General features: G+C 43.2%; 1 protein-coding gene across 1 annotated transcript in view; it reads left to right on the top strand.

Moving 5' to 3' along the window:
- The window catches only part of LOC128833775 (uncharacterized), a 70,788-nt gene extending 55,214 nt beyond the window's left edge, over positions 1–15,574 (top strand). Inside the window, exon 2 of the mRNA XM_054021908.1 lies at positions 14,510–15,574. Within this exon, the coding sequence (XP_053877883.1) occupies positions 14,510–15,195 (686 nt within the window). The 3' untranslated portion in view covers positions 15,196–15,574. The remainder of the gene's footprint in view (positions 1–14,509) is intronic.
- Positions 15,575–15,901: the final 327 nt, after the last annotated feature.

Below are 15,901 nucleotides of genomic sequence, written 5' to 3'. Positions count from 1 at the left end.
CCACTCTACTGCATCCAGGTGCAATAGTAGCTGACAAGCAGACTTTGTCCTGTTGGCTCTCAGATAGAACATAACCATAGCAGCTACACTAACCTTGCAGAGGCTGTTGCATGCTCTCTCCTGCATTTAGCCATGGCCCTGCCCTCCATTTACTCCTTTTCAGGCTGCTAGTGCCCCCAGGGGCATTGGAAGAGAGCAGGGCCTGCACTCCCCAGCCAAGTTGTGGCCTGCACCTGCACAAAGGGGAGGGAGAGAGTTTGCTTGTCCTTGCACACCCCGTAGGGGCTGAGCACAGTCTGGCATTTGACATTATTTAATTACTTTCCTCATCTGTAAAACTGAGAGTAATTAAAAGTGTTTTGTGAGGATTAATTCATGTTGTGCAGTACTTTGAAGATGTAATGTCTGCATAAGCAGCTTGATTATTAATAATATAATTTTTATGTCTAGCAAAAGTCAATTTGGCACGCCTGTTTACTGCTTCCCTTATGATAAGAACCAGCAGACATTTAATGAATGAAATGAACAAGAATTTAAAATGGGGAAAAGGAAATATATTTGTGCTCAGTGTCCTTAGCTTTTGGAACCCACAACAAAGGGATATTATTGAGTGAAACAGTATCTACAATTGTACCGTCTAAGATAAAATAGATAAAACTATCAATTTTCATACTTCAGGGTAGAAACTGATCGTAAGTTAGAGTTAAGAAGACTTTCTCTCTGCCATATATTACATGTTTAGGTGCATTAGGAGCTCAATCTTTTTAATTTAATAAAGAGAAGGTTAAGGAGTGACTTGATTATGGGGTATCTACATGGGGAGCAAACATTTGATAAGGGGCTCTTCAGTCTAGTAGACAAAGATCAAACAAGATCCAATAGTTGGAAGTTGAAGCTAGACAAATTTAGATTGGAAATTAGCCATAAATTTAACAGTGAGGGTAATTAACCACTGGAACAATTGACCAAAGGTTGTGGTGGCATTTTTTAAATCACTGGCCATAAAATCGAGACTGAATTCATTTTAAAATATATGTTCTCATTCAAACAGGAATAATTTTTGGGCAGTTATACAGGAGGGCTGGCTAGATGATCACGCCTTGGTATCCGTGAATCTTTCTTTGATGTTTTGGTATCCACACTTTGAGACATGTTACTGGACAAGATGGACCACTATGCCATTGATCTGCTGTAGTAGCAAAATTGTGATGTACACTCTGTATGCATTAAAGATCACCTTACACTCATTCACTTGTCAGGTTCAAACCAGTGGAAACCAGGTTCAATTCCATTTAATTCCAGCTGCGATCATAGGACCATTCATCCCAAAGCCCAGTGAGAGATCATAGCCCATTGAGAGGGGTAGGATCATTTAAACCATAACACAACTTGGATTCAAGGTGACAAAGCCCAGATAGCAGTTTTCTTCAATAATCAATGCAAGAGCAGACAGAAGGAACTAGGTAGGGGAAGTAAACATGCATGTTACTGAGCAATGTCCCTGTCTGGCACTTTGTAAGGACCTGGAATCTCATTGACTCATAGATACTGTATTTCCAGACTTGACTCACTGGTTATTAAAACCATAAGATTGCACCATGTGTCTCATGCTTTCCTGGGGGAAAACAGCATATGAATATCATTAGATTTAGTTAATCAAAATCTTAATCTTCTTTGTTTGTTGAAAGTTCCAAAGAGAAGAAAGAAAGAAAGAAAGAAAGAAAGAAAGAAAGAAAGAAAGAAAGAAAGAAAGAATCCCATCTAAACTTTCAGGAGATGTTGCTGGTATAATCTGCTGCCTCAGTCTAAGGTGCTGTAGAAAAGGAATGAGCAGTCCCACCTTCTCTTTTTTGTGTCTGTTGTGTCCGTTGGATTTGTGTTGATCACTGAATTACTCTGGGGCAGTAGGTAGGTGACAGGGACATGCCTCCTTGGTGGCAGGATTCTATCACTGATGCTATTATAACAGATACAAAGAATGGACCCCAGAGGAGGTAAATTTGTCACAGTGGCCCATGTAAGAGAAGATTCCCTGTTGTCTCAGTTGGTAGAGGTACAGGATGAGCCCCAGTTGACATTGAGCTGAGGCAGCTTTTAGTACACCCTGACACATTTGGCCAAATTATTCCCTCTGCCCAGCAGCCCAATGAGAGCAGAATTTTGCCCACTGTGCACCTGGTCAGAAAGTAGCCAAGGACTTCCAGCTGTTTATGTCACCTGTAGAGTAGTCGGAGCCATGAATGGTGTGGGAGCAGTCAAACTTGGGGTGACACCCTACAGAAAGAACCACAGAGGGTCAGACATGGTGAGTTACCCTAATGCCGCTAACAATTCCATTTAACAAAGGATTAACAAAAGGAGATAGGAGTTTAAGTGATACCAAGTAGAAGGAATAAAGTTACAAATGGTTACAAACAAAAGTAAAAATATGCTTTCTAGTGACTAAGGCTTAACAAATCTACTGACTTGATTCAAGGTAAGATTCTTACCACACTTACTTCCAGCAAGATGGCTGACCACCCCCTTGTTCAGGATCTCCCACAAAGTCCAAAGTGCTCAGTTCCTTTGTCTTCTTAGGTAGAAGATCACTGAGGTTCTTTGCTCCTCTCTTTCATAGTCCAATTAACCTTTGAAACTGATTCTTTTGAAGGTTACCCCCCAAAATAAAGTTCATTCAAGCTCTGGGGAAGGAAACATGGAGTCTGGTGGTGGAGGAAGTTCCACACTGGTTTCTTCCCTCACTGGTGTTTGCTATAATGCAAACTGATCTCTTCCTGCCCTGTTCCCCCATCCCCACTCCAATGCAAATGAATGGTCACTTGACATGTGATTGCCAATCAACTTTCATGACACCTGGCTGGAGGCATCAGCTTGTCTGGGAGAAACCTGTTTACCCATTCCCCAGACTTGTGTAGTAAACATCTTTTAATCCCACATTTCCTTCACCATACATACACATTGCATTGATGACCAACTGATCACTGAATTTCTAATATTAATACATTTAATATATGAATTTATTATATTAATGAATTACTAAATTAATGGCCAAACTGGTCAGGTCACCTGAAACTCTATCAAATATCAGGGAGCTCTTTGCCCTCTAGCATTCGGATGTTCTTAGGTTACAGGGGGCCCCATTTAAATTTAGTGTCATAGAATCATAGAATATCTGGGTTGGAAGGGACCTCAGGAGGTCATCTAGTCCAACCCCCTGCTCAAAGCAGGACCAATACCCAACTAAAACATCCCAGCCAGGACTTTGTCAAGCCTAACCTTAAAAACCTCTAAGGAAGGAGATTCCACCACCTCCCTAGGTAACCCATTCCAGTGCTTCAATACCCTCCTAGTGAAAAAGTTTTCCTAATATCCAACCTAAACCTCCCCCACTGCAACTTGAGACCATTACTCCTTGTTCTGTCATCTGCTACCACTGAGAACAGTCTAGATCCATCCTCTTTGGAACCCCCTTTCAGGTGGTTGAAAGCAGCTATCAAATCCCCCCTCATTCTTCTCTTCTGCAGACTAAACAATCCCAGTTCCCTCAGCCTCTCCTCATAAGTCAGTTGGCTTTAACTTGGATCTTTAAATTATTTAAAGATTATGTGTTAAATACATACATATTCAGTCAGTTGTCTAACAAGTAAAGTATCCATTACATTGAATTTAGGCATTGCAACTGGATGCTTGTGTATTTTATTTTATTATCAGGCAAAAGCTTGAAACAATGTACTTTAAAGAGTACGTCTGGTTGAATATCAGCCATAGTTTTCCCCTCAAGTGCAGTGTAGGTAGCTATGTATGATATTTTCTGTGTGAGTTCAGGTCCCGTAGCCTGTTTGCAATTTAATCCCTATGAGTGACTCCCTCATACAAACTGTGATTTCTCATAGGGACTTTATATTGGTTCTTTCTTTCTTGTTTGCCTTTTTGCTTGCTTGCTTTCTTTGCTGTTTTTACTAATCTAAAACAAAAAACATACAGGCTGAAATCACATGGTTTCACATTATCCATGGCAAAACATAACAATAATCATGACTGACATAGGGGTTGTCTGTTTTAGGGATTACTTATTGATAGGCATACTTTAAATGTTAACATTTTCTGAATGCCGGTGTACAGTATTTTGTCATTTGGTAATATAGTCCATCCTTTTTCAACTTTGCACATGAATCCTGGTTTAGTAGATGTCATAATTATGGCATAGTTAGCGACCTCACCTAAGTAGACCATCTGACAAAATGGAACATGTACAATGAGATATATATGCATCCGAAGAAGTGGGCTGTAGTCCACGAAAGCTTATGCTCTAATAAATTTGTTAGTCTCTAAGGTGCCACAAGTACTCCTGTTCTTTTTGCTGATACAGACTAACACGGCTCTACTCTGAAATGAGATATAGGTCAGCCTGTCCTGTGAAGAATGGATAGTCCACCTTCATTCTCTTTCCAGTGGGCTCTTAAATGTCTACAGTGAAAGAGCTGTTTTTGATATTTTCCCCCTCAACAAATTCTCACAATGATCACAATATTTTGCCTTGAGTCAAAGCAGAGGGGGAAAAAATCTGGTTTTGTTTCCCACCTAATGAGGTGGCTCGGTGGCTCCGTTTTTCTCAACTCACCTTTCTGTAGCTACAGAGGAGAATTCTGTAAGTGAAAGTTATACTCTATGGTTGTGTTCATGTTTGTCTTGAAGCCATTTTACCCCTGTAGATTAGGACCATTTTACAGGGGCTTTACTTTGGTTGTGTGGAAACTGCTGCTACCTGGTTAATTGGGGTTAAAAGTCTGTTGTCAAAAAGGAAATACTTTTTCACACAAGGCAATGTTACTTTGAGGAAGTCATTGCCACAAGTTCTAATTCAGGCCCAAGAGCTTAGAGGGATTAAAAAAAAAAAAAAAACGGAGTGGACATTTATAGGCATAACGAGAACTTTCAAAGTTACTCTGAAACAAACAAACAAACAAACAAAATCTCCCTTACCCAAGAGTTTTTGAAGGGATATAAACTCCATACTTTGGGGCCTAAACCAATCTATTGGGCTTAATACTGGAGTAATTAGATAAAATTCTACATTGTACAGGTCAGAAGAGATATTGTAATGGCCTCTTCTGCCCTTAAAATCTGTGAACCTCTAATTAATGGGTATTAAGGAGAATTTCCCCTGGGGGCAGGTTATTCCATAACTGTCTAGTGCAGGCCTTCTTGTGCCTTTCTCTGTAGCATCTGGTACTGGCTGTCAAGCTGTCTGGAGTGGCTCACAAATGTGGGTGCCAACCTCAGGGCACAAACCCCAAATTGATTGTGTGTTCTATAATTAGATTTCACCAACCAAGTATCAAGTGTGAACTCCTCAAGCATTATAACAGCCTTGCCATGGAGTTACAGACACACCTCTTAGGTACCCTGATCTATCTTGTCAACCAGGCAAGTCTGCCTTTGTGATAAATGGTTCCTTACACCAAAAATCACAACACTATTCAGGTTATTCCCAGTCCCAAAGGACCAGTCACTGACCCCGGGTCAATGGCACCTCAGATCACCCTTGTAGCCAATTTTCTAATAAACTAACTAAAGGTTTATTAACTAGGCAAAGGCAACAAGAGAGTATTTTACAAGGTTAAAGCAGGTAAATACACACACATAAATGAGTTACAGCGTTAGGTTCCAAAAAATAGAAGCTGCTGTAATGTGCAAGTTCTGTATGTCCTTTAAGAATAACCCAACTAAACAGCGTGGGGATCTCTTGCTTATGCCTACAAATATTGCCCTCTCCAAATTCCAAGCCGCATAGTGATGACAATTTGTTCTAGACAGGGATTTTTATTCCCTTCCCCCGGAGTTCAAGCTATGATGGGATGAGCGTTTGTGCATGTCCCTTCTTCATGGGTGTGGGGGAAAAAATCAACAAAGTCTTTTGTCCACTGATGTTCCACTGTGGTTTGTCTGGTGTCTACGGGCCTTCTTTTGTTGGGCAGGAGATGACACCTCTTGTAGTAAACTAGTATTTCCAACTTTGTAATGCTTCTCTCCTGACTGGGGTGGGGGTGGGGTGTTCCAGTCTTAAAGTTACAGAGCAAACAATTAAATATTACCTTATTACATGGGATACAGATATTATAAGTGAGATTAACGCACACAGCAACTCACAAGCATTTCATAAAGTCCAAACACTGAACATATCTCTATAAATCTAATAGCTATTTTAACAATGCTAATACACATCTGAGCCAGATTGGTTTCCAGCTCTGCATTTGTTAGTGTTCAGTGAAGCCTAGGGGCCTTGAGATGAGCTGGAACCTGGTCTGTCAGTGTCACACTGGCCACTGTCAGAAACGAGATACTGGACTAGATGGACCATTGCTTTGATCCGGTCTGACATTTCCTATATGTGTTGATTTACTCTTTATAGCTGCTGATAGCTGTCCGGAAGTAACGAGCAAAGTTATTCGGATGTTAACTAGGCCTGAAGAATTTCTTCAGCCACTGACATACCTGTGTTGGCAATATGTTGGGAAAAAGTGCCAGACACAGGTTGACAGCATGTGCAGGGCCTATGCTGCTTTGCGCATACAGCTAGGCCTATGGCTTCCCTAAGCATAGGGAGGGTGTGTGCTCTGCCCTTATATTTGGACTGCCTTGAGGGGCTCTGGGGAAGGTTTCACCTTCCCTCCCTCTGAGATCTGCCTGCAATAGAGATGGGATGGTATAGAGATGGAAGGATGCCATAGGCAATTGGAAGGCTGTGACGGTAACCTCAGTGCATGCTGAAGCAGATGGAATAAGCACGGAAAGCAGTGTAGTGCAGCAGACCTAGGTTCTACTCCTGTCTCTGTCACAGACTTGCTGTTTGACTCTGAGCAAATCATTTCATCTCTCTATTCTTTAATTTCCCCTTCTATGACATGGGGCTAGTCAGACTCACCTTGCTTTGTAAAGTGTTTTGGGCTGAAGGGATGGAAAACTTGAGATAACAGTTCAGTTTGATTGTATAACAGGGAGTAGGGATTGTCTATCCAATACATCCATCTGTCTAGTACCTAGGTGACAATTCTCTTCTAAAGAAGAACAGGAGCTGCAGAGCACTTTGAAAATCTAGCCATTTCCAGTAGGTGCTAAACTGGGAGCTGAAGTAATTTTGAAAATGTGCCCCAAACTGGATAAAGACTCACACATGTCAATGAATGAATAAAAACTAATTGAAATTAAGCCAGGGACAAAAATGAAACCGTGGATTGCCCATGACAAACTGTGAGAACAAATTTGTTCGCATGACATGGGAATAAGTATTTACTCATAACTGACTATTACTCAAGAGATTTTGAAAGAGCACAACTCTGCAGGAGTCATAATGTGATTAGTCACCTAAAATACATCCCAGCTAGGCCTTGTATACTGTACCTGAAGAGAGAAAACCAGACAGTGGACCACAATTTGTAAGTGAGGAATTCAAACAGACTACTTACTCTGTCATGCAGAAATGCACAAGTAATGGTTTGTCTTTGAAGATAGACCAGATCATTAAAAGGCTACTTGAAAAAGTGAGAGCAGAGAAGAGTGAGCCTGTCTGAGGTACCGCAGCTAATAGACTCCTAGCTGTTTAAACAGTAGAAACATGGCAAGTTTGGTGTGGGGTCTTGGACTCCGGAGCATACGTCACCATTTGGTCCACCACAGCATGGATTTGGTGACCCTCATGTAACCCTACAAAGGTCATCTGTTTTCTCAGATTTTTTTCTTGTGGGTGTGATGAGAGAGTTTAGTTCAGAAGTAGGGTTGTGGGGGGTGTGTGTCATTTTTTAACATTTGTCCATCTGGTCCGGATTTTCTAATTAATATTTTGTACATGCCCCTATAGTTTTGAATGGGTGGATTGAAATATATAAATTATTTGATTAAATATCTCAGTATCTTGGAATATAGAAACATTTATTCAAAGGAAGATGGGTCCCCAGGTGAATAAATGGGGCGGGGGGGGGAGGCTGCCTTGATCAAAAACAAATGTTAATGCAAGCATACTTAACGCTAATGATATTGCACAGTTTATACACATTTCCAGTCCCCACGCCCAAACGTTTAAGAATATTCAGATCTCTGGTTTTGGTTTGATCCAACGTAGAGGTAGGAGCAAGATACAAAGTTTTGAATTAGATCCAAGTTGTGAAACCACACACACAAGTCCATGGATATTCACATCTGTGTGTTGATTCAGACATATTTTAATGTACAGGAATCACTTTGCACTCTGCTGAGCTGCAGCCACTTCTAAGGTGAAGCACAGTGACTGGCTAACAGTGTGACACAACACCTCACAACTTTCAAATGCCATATTTCAACTGAAACTGCAAGGGGATTGGAATGGATGGATTTAGAGAGGCAGAATGTAGATTCCATGTTGGGGTTCGGCCATGAAAATAGAACTGGAACTCTTGTGTCATGGGATTTTCAATTACCACAGTTAGGACTTTGGTTTCACTTCTCAACAGAAAGATGAGGCTGTAGTATAGGCAGGCTTTCTTGAGGAGCAGCTGCAGAGAGAGGCATACACACACAGTCTTAATCTAACTTTATAAACACAACTAGAAAACACAGGATACAATAACATCCTGCAACTTGCTATATCATTAGTGGGAGCTGTATTACTCATTCCAATACCTTGCGGAGACACGTCCAGCAGCAAAGCACCCCTTACCATTGTAATGAGGCATTGGTTCTGTACTGAGTCACCGGGGAGAACACCACCTACTGAACTTCCAACACACTTCTTACAGCACTCTAGGGGGCTGATTCGCCACTCTCTGTACATTGAGTCTGATTTTCCACTGCTTTATGCCTTCTGCCATCATTAATACCTATGCAAAGAGAATGAGAAAGGGGTATTAAAAGGCTAGTCTTCTGATGTGGAAGCAGTTTACCCATGATGCACATTTATACATGACTACACAAGTGCATGGCAGTGGAAAAATCAGGCCCAAGCTCTTTCCCCTAGAGGTTTCTCCTCCACCAGATCTAGCCCTGTTTAGTTTATGAGAGGCAAAGAGATCACAGCTTGACTCAGTTTGGCTGCAGGGTAGATAAAAGCAATGATCAAGCAAAGCAAACAAACAAATCAAAAAGCCCAAATGAGCGAAGACTTCTTGAAAGGTTAAATACAGGTGGTATTCCCTCAGACAACCTCCCTTAGATTAAAGATAGGTGAGTTAGTTCAGACAAAAGAACTCATCCATATTTTCACCATTCCTCACACCCTATCTTATTAACTTTTAGTTAACAGCTGCCATTTGTTCTGCTGCACCAAGGGAATCCTCTTCCTAGGGTCATACCTCCCAACAGTCCTAGGTTTCATGGGCTGGTCCCACAGTGATCCCCAAAGCCTCCTGTCCTGTGTCAGTGGGGCCCATGTAATGCCGACAGCCCCCAGTCCTTGTTGTCCAGGATCAAACCTGAAACCTCTGGAGCTTAACACAGGAGTTGCAAGACACATGTCTCTTAGCCAAGGCTCATCAAGCTCTAGTTGATCTAGCTGCCATTAGAGAGGCAGCTAGATCAGGCCTGGGTTACGCCCACAGCCGTACGCACATTATGCACCATTGGGAGAGCTAGGGAAGGCAGCAGCTTCATCTGCTTCTGAGCAGTTCAGGGATGGGGAATGACACTGCACCTGGGTGGGCTGGGCAGGGTGACAAGAACTGAATGTGGCACAGACTCCATGGGTAAGGGGCAAAGGCTGCAGCAAGGCTGACTCCAAAAGAATGAGCAGCGATGCCTAGGATCTGCTCAGCTCTCATGCACTGGGATTGGACGCCCCTTGGAGAGGAAAGTGATCAGGAACAGTCAGCATGGATTCACCAAGGGCAAATCATGCCTGACTAACCTAATTGCCTTCTGTGAGGAGATAACTGGCTCTGTGGATGAGGGGAAAGCAGTGGATGTGCTGTTCCTTGACTTTAGCAAAGCTTTTGATACGGTCTCCCACAGCATGCTTGCCAGCAAGTTAAAGCAGTATGGGCTGGATGAATGGACTATAAGGTGGATAGAAAGCTGGCTAGATCGTCGGGCTCAACAGGTAGTGATCAACGGCTCCATGTCTAGTTGGCAGCTGGTATCAAGCGGAGAGCTCCAAGGGTCGGTCCTGGGGCCGGTTTTTTTCAATATCTTCATTAATGATCTGGAGGATGGCGTGGACTGCACCCTCAGCAAGTTTGCAGATGACACTAAACTGGGAGGAGTGGTAGATACGCAGGAGGGTAGGGATCGGATACAGAGGGACCTAGACAAATTAGAGGATTGGGCCAAAAGAAACCTGATGAAGTTCAACAAGGACAAGTGCAGAGTCCTGCACTTAGGACGGAAGAATCCCATGCACTGCTACAGACTAGGAACTGAGTGGCTAGGCAGCAGTTCTGCAGAAAAGGACCTGGGGGTTACAGTGAAAGAGAAGCTGGATATGAGTCAACAGTGTGCCCTTGTTGCCAAGAAGGCTAACAACATATAAGTAGGAGCATTGCCAGCAGATCGAGAGATGTGATCGTTCCCCTCTATTCAGCATTGGTGAGGCCTCATCTGGAGTACTGTGTCCAGTTTTGGGCCCCACACTACAAGAAAGATGTGGAAAATTTTTTGAAAGAGTGGCAGCGGAGGGCGACAAAAATGATTAGGGAGCTGGAGCACATGATTTATGAGGAGAGGCTGAGGGAACTGGGATTATTTAGTCTGCAGAAGAGAAGAATGATGGGGGATTTGATAGCTGTTTTCAACTACCTGAAAGGGGGTTCCAAAGAGGATGGATCTAGACTGTTCTCAGTGGTAGCAGATGGCAGAACAAGGAGTAATGGTCTCAAGTTGCAGTGGGGGAGGTTTAGGTTGGATATTAGGAAAAACTTTTTCACTAGGAGGATGGTGAAGCACTGGAATGAGTTACCTAGGGAGGTGGTGGAATCTCCTTCCTTAGAGGTTTTTAAGGTCAGGCTTGACAAAGCCCTGGCTGGGATGTTTTAGTTGGGGATTGGTCCTGCTTTGAGCAGGGGATTGGACTAGATGACCTCCTGAGGTCCCTTCCAACCCTGATATTCTATGCACTCAGGAACCACGCTGTTCTTGGTGGGTGACTCCCTTGCATCCCACTTTAGCCACTTGAAATGTTGGCAGGTGTGCCTAAGATACTTACATGCCCCCACCTTCCCATTGCATATGCACATCTCACATTATTTTGTACCTTTATCCTCACACCATCCCTTATTTTATGGGTGGGGTAGTGAGGCTCAGAAAAGGTAAGTGACTTGCCCATGGAGTCAAAGGAAGTCTGTAGCAGAGCAGGGAATTAAACTCATGCTTTCTGAGTCCTGGGCTAGTTCCCTAACCACTGTACTATCCTGCCTCCAGAGGTAAAACCTACAGCTGAAGAGACAATCTCTGTAGCTGTGAGTTGTAACCGATTCATATCCTCTGTAAATTAGGCACAGAAGAGGAGGACACGTAACACTCACTGACCAGTGTATTACATTGTTATTGAAGGCTAATGTACTCATTCTGAGCATCTCTTCACTGATGTCTTCCTTCTCTCTAAAAGGAAACCCCACCCAACTCCTGTCCATCATAGCTCTCTCTGCTCCCTGCTAAAGAGTCCCCTAGCAGCATGTCTCTCGGTTATTACTATTATTTTTATCACACTAGCACCTAAAGGCTCCTGTTAAGAATCAGGCACCAGCTGTGATAGGTGCTGTACAGACAGGTAGAAAAAACAGCCCCTCTCTCTGCCCCGACCCCCCCCCCCCCGGAACTCACAATCTAAAGTCATGACAAGATGCAACAAATGGAAAACACAAACAAAAGATCGGTGAGGGAAGGATGAGGTAACTAAAATGACACTTCTGTGCATTAAAAAAACACATTAGTCTCAGCTTGCCACCTACTTAGTCATGGTCAGGCAGCAGGGTTTTTCAGGCATCATGGCAGAAATAAGTCTTAAGGAAGGTTTTGAAGGAAGACAAGATTTTGGCTTTCAATGAGGGAAGAGGCGTTACTTTTAAAAGTATTAATGGTGATGAGAAGCATAGTTGGTGACCAGATTTTTGTTTGTGCTACTTTTTATAAAAGGTTCGCTGTTAGCTTTTAAGGATCATTTGCAAATGCTTACTTGTCATAGGTCTAAACCAGATTTCCTCAAGGTTTGTTGAATCACTGCTCCCCAGTGTATGGAAAAACATCACACTTTGCATGGTTTCCTTGGCCAGTGTAGACAGGGATTAGCCAGGCTATCTATGGGTCTTCAACACTGTTCTGGCTGACACTAGAGTTGAGTCAAAATCTGCTTTTTATCCAAACCGCCACAAACTTTGGTGGTTTGGAGAGAAATGGAACCTGGATCTGAAATGCCTCTCATTTTTGTTTTGATTTTGTAAAACCAAAACCCAGCTACCTCATCTCATCTCTAGTTAACATGGTTTGAACTCTAGTATGGACAGAGCCTTTCTGTAATGAAAGAAGCCAATATGCAAAGGAAGGAAAAGTTTTCAAGAAAATTGTAGTAACTTTCCATGCAAATCTCAGGGACTTAAATGCATGTTGAATTGCTACATCTAGCTTCAGTCCACAGATCATTTCTTTAGGAAAAGGATGGCAATCTGATATGGGATGAAGATGGACTTGTGAAGAGCTGAGTGCCTGGGTGTTGATGTGCCACAGAAATGATAGTGAAAGCCTTGAGTTTCATTTGACTTGCAGTGTCAATTTGCTATCTGGGATACAAAACCTGCCCACAATGCAAACAGTTTTTCAACAACATCAGATTTTTCAGATGCCAGAAATAATGAAAGAGACAAGGTAGGTGAGGCAATATCTTTTATTGGTCCAGCTTCTGTTGGTCGAAGGTACAAATCAGTGCAGGTACAGCTCCTCAGACCTGAAGAACTCTGTGTAGCTTGAAAGCTTGCACCTTTCATCAACAAAAGTTGGCCCAATTAAATATATTACCTCACCTACCTTGTCACGCTAATATCCTGGACCAACATGACTACAACACTGCAAACAACTATGGAAGAAATAACAAGAGTATGGTGTTAATCCCCAGTTACTTGGATTTTCCCAGAATTGTTATTAAATTGGGTCTTTGTATCCATGTCAGTGCCTTAACATTTGCACTTATTTGCAGCTAAAGTAGTTATAAAATCTACCTTAGGGTTTTATATACGGCTGCCCGTCTCTATAGTTTCTCAGCACCGTCCATGTAATGTGTTCCCAAGGCTAAAATAAAGAGGTAGATGGGACAGATTAATGTCAGTTCTCCAAATCTTTGAGGCATAGAATCATAGAATCATAGAATATCAGAGTTGGAAGGGACCTCAAGAGGTCATCTAGTCCAACCCCCTGCTCAAAGCAGGACCAATTCCCAGCTAAATCATGAATCATGAGGCAGATGAAAGGGTAATGGTTTCTATAAGTTTCTTTCAGAATGTGTATAAAAAAATAGGGCCATCTTACAGTGAACAGCCATAGTCAGTGATGGGGGCAGTACTGGATACAGAGCCAGGAACCACAGCCTGGCTCTCTAGGTTCTTGTATTTTCCCCAGAGGTTGCTGCATCATAGTCTACTGTATATGTAGGGCTTATTCCAAACTGGAGTCTTCCTAATGATTTCAGTGGGCACTGGATCAGGCCCCCGGCTTGTATATTGCTTTCAGACTGGGGGTAGGTGTTAAGCCAGGATGCACAGCAGCATACTTGCCTGTTCAGTCTCTTTGTTGATTTTATGTCTGAAGCCACTTAACTATCTGCAGGCAGTAAACTCTTCAATCTGCCATGCCTCAGGGCAAAAAGTAAAGTCATTGAACAGCTAATTCAGGAACTGCTTTTTGCTGCTCCTGCTGCTGACTTCTTGTCCATTTAAGCCAGGGCTCCAAAAAACTGGAAATTTGTTTTAAATGTAGCAGCTCCAAAAACACAACCATCTGCCACTCAAATTTCCATAGGAGCTTAGCATGAGTAAGGACGTTATGATTTGGTTTCAAGACCGGCCAGAGATTCATGATGTCCAGGACAGGCAATTGTGTTCATTATTTCAAGCCACGTAATATATACCTTGGTGATGTTTACCAGGAAATGTTAGGACCAGAATGTGGGCTTCAGAAAGTCTGCTAAAGCAAGGTCACTCTCTCTCTATATTAGTCTGTGTTGTAAATGCTTGAACTATATACAGCAGATGTTCAAACTGGGTAAGTGATGCATTGACTAGTGCCCTTTAATGGCTGGCCTAAAGAGAATAAAAGCTCCCCTCCTGACAGCTAATGAACATTCTCTTTGAGCTCCGTTGGTACAGAGCTGTGGTTCTTGGAGCAAAGGATTCTGGTCCCACTGAACTCAATGGCAGTTTTGCCCCAGCAAGGGTTTGCCCATGTTGAACTCACTCTGGCAATTCATGTACACCACGTATGCAGTCACACATGTTTGTAAATGTAATGTGTAGCGTCACATGCTGTAGGATTGGTGACACATGACTTATCTCCCTTGCAGACTCGGAGCCTTGCACCCCTGACACCCCATCTGCCACTGCTTCACCATCATCCTCTGAAGAACATGGGCCTTCCACAGCTCCATCGTCACCATCCCCCTCTTGTGAGCCTGGCGCCTCGTCGTTTTCACCACCATTATCTGCCTGCATCTCAACCTTCCATCCTGAACTGCCTCCTATTCCACCACCAGCATCTGCCTCCCCTGCCACCCTGCACCCTGGACTTTCCCCTGTCCCACCACTGCCTGCTTCTAGCTCATCCCTACACCCTGGAATTTACTCACCAGCAGCTGTCTCACATGCCAATGCCACTCACCTTATTGATTGGTTGCCCTATCTTGCCTCAGGAACATCCGCCATCGTCCGGGGGACAGAGGAAGAGCTGCCGCACACAGGGACAGGCCCCACCGAGAATGTGAAAAGGTGTGGAAGTGTGCCTCTGCGTGTTTATGGGGAGGGAGATGATCAGGCGGGATGTGTGGAGGAGCTGCCTCCTGAGACTGTTTGCTCATCTCCGGCTGCCCACAGCAAGCCCTCCAGTTCTGAGCAGGCATCAGTGAGTGTAGGAGACATACTGTCAGAGTTGCGGATAATGAACAGTCACCTTTCTATCATAGCTCGAGCCCTCAGCCAGTTAGCATCATCCTTTGCACCCCAGCAGGATTCCACAGATGCCCCAGCTCCTTAGGGCACTCTTCACTGCACAGTTAACCCGAGCTCTTACCTGGGTTTGGAGGTGCTTCCAGCCTGGGCTAGCTTACCTGGCTGGGGGTGGGTTTGGGTCAGAGCCCAAGCTCTGCTTTAACTCAGGCTGAACAAACCCACCTTGCAATGAGGCAAAATCACTTGGATGCTGCTAGTCCTCCAATGGTCTTCTGATAATTCCTCCCGGAAGGGCAGACAAGTTCTCCCACAACTGACACAAGTGACTGGGAAAGAATCCTACAGCAGTGGCTCTCAACCTTTCCAGACTACTGTATCCCTTTCAGGAGCCTGAGTTGTCTTGCGTACCCCAAGTTTCACCTCACTTAAAAATGACTTGCTTACAAAATCAGACATAAAACTACAAAAGTGTCACAGTCCACTGTTACTGAAAAATTGCTGACTTTCTCATTTTTACCATATAATTATAAAATAAATCATCTGGAATATAAATATTGTACTTACATTTCAGTGTATAGTATATAGAGCAGCATAAACAAGTCATTGTATGAAATTTTAGTTGGTACTGACTTCGCTAGTGCTTTTTCCGTAGCCTGTTGCAAAACTAGGCAAACATCTAGATGAGTTCATGTACCCCTGGAAGACCTCTGCATACACCCAGAGGTAGAGCCCTGCGCAAATACAAATTTATACCCCTGGATGCAGATATCTGTGGGTATAAATCGGTATCC

This window comes from Malaclemys terrapin, chromosome 3 (genome assembly GCF_027887155.1).
Source record: "Malaclemys terrapin pileata isolate rMalTer1 chromosome 3, rMalTer1.hap1, whole genome shotgun sequence".
NCBI classification, from domain to species: Eukaryota; Metazoa; Chordata; order Testudines; family Emydidae; genus Malaclemys; species Malaclemys terrapin.
The sequence above is the reverse complement of the archived record's forward strand: the minus strand, read 5'-3'. Positions and strand labels throughout refer to the sequence as shown.